The sequence below is a fragment of the Cottoperca gobio genome, unplaced genomic scaffold (genome assembly GCF_900634415.1).
Source record: "Cottoperca gobio unplaced genomic scaffold, fCotGob3.1 fCotGob3_149arrow_ctg1, whole genome shotgun sequence".
Taxonomy (NCBI): Eukaryota; Metazoa; Chordata; class Actinopteri; order Perciformes; family Bovichtidae; genus Cottoperca; species Cottoperca gobio.
Window position 1 is genome coordinate 61,762 of NW_021166809.1, and position 5,000 is coordinate 66,761.

The window sequence follows — 5,000 nt, forward strand, 5'->3', positions numbered from 1 at the left end:
TTATACATATCCAAATACCGTGCAGCAGTGTGTGTGTGTGTGTGTGTGTGTGTGTGTGTGTGTGTGTGTGTGGCTGTTCGCACCTTAATCTTGTTGTAGGCCTCGATGAACTTCTCGAAGCCCATCTGCTGCTCCAGGTTGAAGCGAAGTTCCTCCAGTCGGCTGAAGATGCTGTCGTGATGCGCAGCTTCTCCGCCCGGCTCCTCTCCACTGCCGTCTGTGGAGCAGCAGGTTCATCACATCCCATAATACTGAGTCTTCATCCCATAATACTGAGTCTTCATCCCATAATACTGAGACTTCATCACATCCCATAATACTGAGTCTTCATCCCATAATACTGAGTCTTCATCCCATAATACTGAGACTTCATCATCCCAGAATACTGAGACTTCATCACATCCCATAATACTGAGACTTCATCACATCCCATAATACTGAGACTTCATCACATCCCATAATACTGAGACTTCATCACATCCCATAATACTGAGACTTATCACATAATACTGAGACTTCATCACATCCCATAATACTGAGACTTCATCCCATAATACTGAGACTTCATCACATCCCATAATACTGAGACTTCATCCCATAATACTGAGACTTCATCACATCCCATAATACTGAGACTTCATCCCATAATACTGAGACTTCATCACATCCCATAATACTGAGACTTCATCACATCCCATAATACTGAGACTTCATCACATCCCATAATACTGAGACTTCATCACATCCCATAATACTGAGACTTCATCACATCCCATAATACTGAGACTTCATCCCATAATACTGAGACTTCATCACATCCCATAATACTGAGTCTTCATCACATCCCATAATACTGAGTCTTCATCACATCCCATAATACTGAGACTTCATCACATCCCATAATATAATACGACTTTAATCTCAGAATATATCAACGTTTTAATTACCCCCCCCCCCCACATGTCCGTAACCGTGGTGAATATCTGATGCTAACTGATGAATTATAATAACTGATAATTGGCTCGTACCTGAATGCCACTCCTCGTTGAGCTCGCTGGTGTTACTGAGGTTCCCGTCCCCCCCACCGTTAGTGAGCAGCTCTCCTGCTTCTTCAGGACTCCCGTTAGAGCATTCCTCGTCCTCCTCCTCGTCGCCTTCGTCCTCCTCATCCTCCTCCTCTTCATCCTCCTCGTCATCATCTACAGCCATCTGATTGTTGTCGTGGTCGATCCTGTCGAACAGAACTTCTTCTGGAGGGTTTCCATTAAAGTCTCCTGCGCCGACTTCCTCCTGCAGAAGTCTCTCCATGGAGGCCCGGATGTCCCGCAGGTCTTCATCCTCGTATGCACTGAGGAAGAGGAACATAGTTATTATGCTATGTTATCATTTCTTAGCTAATGAAACCTTTTCTACTGTCGTCTCTCGCGCCTGGAGAATCACTCGTGGTGAGAAAAGTGTCGGCGCCATTAAAAGCAGCTGGTGGGTTTGAAAAGCAAATCCAGAATCAGACGTTCTATAATAAATCACGTGACAAAGTGATTTAATGAATCGACACGTCTCATAATTAAAGCGTGAGGGAAGAGATTATTTATACGATATCATAATATATGTCTTCAACTCATTATAATCTAATAATCTGCAGATTACGTGTATAAAATGTGAGACAATCGTCGGATTAAACGTCTTGTTGTCACTTTAATGTAAAACAGAGAAAAGCAAACATTTAAAATATTACTTTAACAATTAATAGATCAGAAAAGTTATCAGTCAATAATGTTTGTGCTGCAGCTGGATTATCATCTGTATATTATTTAAATATCTCCATGACGACACCTTACTGTGGCCCGAGCAGGTTTGTGTTTCTTACTCTTCGGTCTCCGACTGGTCGTCGCCCTTCGCCGCCGCCGCCTCCTCCTCCTCCAGGTCCTCGATCTCCAGGTTGTTGTCGGCGGCAGCGTTCGCGTCGCTCGTCCCTGCAGAGTCCTGCTGGGGGCTGAAGAGACGGCTGAGGTCGGGGAGAGAACACGTCCGCAGCATCTGTGCAACACAAACACGTCAACACAATAAAGAAGAAGAAAGATCCTCAGGAGAAGCTGAGGGAGAGAACTCGTGACTGAAGATGCTCAAGTAGTTCTTCTACTTTGTGTCGTTTACACGTCAACACAATCAAACACCCGACGGAACAAATATTCACGAGTTGTTTGACTTGATACCGAAACGCAAAAAACTACAAACAATAAAAAACAGACAAGAACATTAGAGCCGGAGAATAATAATATATTCACGTATTCATAGAAAAACCAAAGTTACAAGAATAAAAACTTTAACTCCGACAGAGAGACAGATATATATTATATAGATATATTAATATATTATATAGATATATATTATATAGATATATTATATATTATATAGATAATATATATTATATAGATATTATATATTATATAGATATATTATATAGATATATTATATAGATATATTATATATTATATAGATATATTATATAGATATATTATATATAGATATATTATATATTATATATGATATAGATAATGATAAGATAAGTATAGAGATATAGATAGATTAGTAGAGATAGATTAGATAGAAGAGTATAGAGGAGATAGATATATGATATATGATATAGATATAGATATCTATATAAATTATAGTATAATAGATATATTAATAATTCTATAGATATATTAGAGATTATATAGAGATATATAGCGATTATATATAGTTATACAGAGATGATATAGATAGAGAAGATAGATATTGAGAATATAATCGATATAAATAATAGATGATCTATATAATATATCTCTATATATAGATTATATATATAATACATATCTATATAATATACTAATAATCTAGTAGAATATATAATATATAATATATCTATATAATATGTCATTATCTATATCTATATCTATATATATATATATATATATATATATATATATTATATTATACATTATCCTCTCTGGGAACCATCACCTTATCGTGGTGGAGAGGTTTGTGTGTCCCTATGAACCTGAGAGCTGTGTTGTCTGGAGCCTAGTGCTCCTGGTAGGGTCTCCCAAGGCAAATTGGTCTCAGGCGAGGGGCCAGACTAAGAATGGTTCAAAAACGACTTCATGAAAGAAAGGGAAAGGAAAGGAGAGACCCTGCCCGGAGGAAGCCCAGGGCCCCCGTCTGGAGCCAGGCCCAGAGGGAGGGCCTGACAGCGAGTGCCTGGTGGCCGGGTTTGCCACGGAGCCCGGTCGGGCACAGCCCGAAGAAGCTACGTGGTGCTTCCCATCCATCCATCCTGTGGGCCCACCACTCATGGGAAAAACCGCTGGGGTCGGGTGCGCTGTCACACGGGTGGCAGTGATGGTCAGGGACCTCGACGGACCAGACCCGTGCAGCAGAGGCTGGCTCTGGGGACGTGGAACGTCACCTCTCTGTGGGGGAAGGAGCCGGAACTAGTGCGGGAGGTGGATTGCTACCAGTTGGATCTGGTGGGGCTTACCTCCACGCACAGTCTTGGCTCTGGAACCGTACTCCTGGATAGGGGTTGGACTCTATTCTTCTCCGGAGTTGCCCAAGGTGTGTGGCGTCGGGCCGGGGTGGGGATACTCACTCGCCCCCGGCTGAGCGCCGCTACGTTGGAGTTTATCCCGGTGGACGAGAGGGTCGCCTCCCTACGCCTTCGGGTTATGGAGGGGAAAACTCTGACTGTTGTTTGTGCCTATGCCCCAAACCGCAGTTCTGAGTATTCGGCCTTCTTGGAGAGCCTGAATGGAGCCCTGCAGGGGGGTCCAGTAGGGGACTCCGTAGTCTTGCTGGGAGACTTCAACGCACACGTGGGAAACGATGGAGACACCTGGAGAGGCGTGATTGGGAGGAAGGGCCTCCCTGATCTAAACCCGAACGGTCGTTTGTTGTTGAAGTTCTGTGCTAGTCATGGAATGGCCGTAACAAACACCATGTTCGAACATAAGGATGCTCATACGTGCACGTGGTACCAGAGCACCCTAGGCCAAAGGTCAATGATCGATTTTGTAATCGTATCATCTGATCTGAGGCCGCATGTTTTGGACACTCGGGTGAAGAGAGGGGCGGAGCTGTCGACTGATCACCATCTGGTGGTGAGTTGGATCAAGGGGTGGGGAAGACTCTGGACAGACCTGGTAAACCCAAACGGGTAGTGCGGGTGAACTGGGAACGTCTGGAGGAAGCCCCTGTCCTGGGGATCTTTAACTCACACCTCCGGCAGAGCTTTTCAGCCATCCCTGTGGAGGTTGGGGGCATTGAACCTGAGTGGGCGATGTTTAAAACCTCTATTGCTGAAGCTGCGGTGATGGTGTGGTCTCAAGGTCTTAGGTGCCTCAAGGAGCGGTAACCCTCGAACACCGTGGTGGACCCCGGTGGTCAGGGAAGCCGTCCGACTGAAGAAGGAGTCCTTCCGGGTTATGTTATCCGGGAGGACTCCGGAAACAGTTGCAGGGTATCGAAGGACTAGAAGGGCGGCAGCTTCTGCCGTGTCAGAGGCAAAGCAGCGGGTGTGGGAGAAGTTCGGAGAAGCTATGGAGAAGGACTTTCGGTCGGCACCAAGGTGCTTCTGGAAAACCATCCGGCACCTCAGGAGGGGGAAGCGAGGAACCATCCAAGCTGTGTACAGCAAGGGTGGGACCCTGCTGACTTCAACTGAGAAGGTTATCGGCCGGTGGAAGGAGCACTTTGAGGAACTCCTGAATCCGACTAACACGCTCTCTATGGTAGAGGCAGAGCTGGAAGCTGATGAGGGATCATCGTCAATTTCCCTGATGGAAGTCACTGAGGTAGTCAAACAACTCCACAGTGGCAAAGCCGCAGGGGTTGATGAGATCCGTCCAGAAATGCTGAAGGCTTTGGGTGTTGAGGGGCTGTCTTGGTTGACACGCCTCATCAACATTGCGTGGAAGTCTGGGACAGTGCCTAGGGGTTGGCAGACCGGGGTGGTGGTTCCC

The 5,000-nt window shown here is 45.2% G+C and overlaps 1 protein-coding gene across 1 annotated transcript in view; it reads right to left on the reverse strand.

The window, feature by feature from the left end:
* The window catches only part of nek1 (NIMA-related kinase 1), a 52,162-nt gene that overhangs the window by 14,455 nt on the left and 32,707 nt on the right, over positions 1 to 5,000 (reverse strand). The window contains 3 exon segments of the mRNA XM_029426261.1: positions 84 to 217; positions 1,029 to 1,348; positions 1,868 to 2,037. Coding sequence (XP_029282121.1) covers positions 84 to 217; positions 1,029 to 1,348; positions 1,868 to 2,037 — 624 coding nt within the window.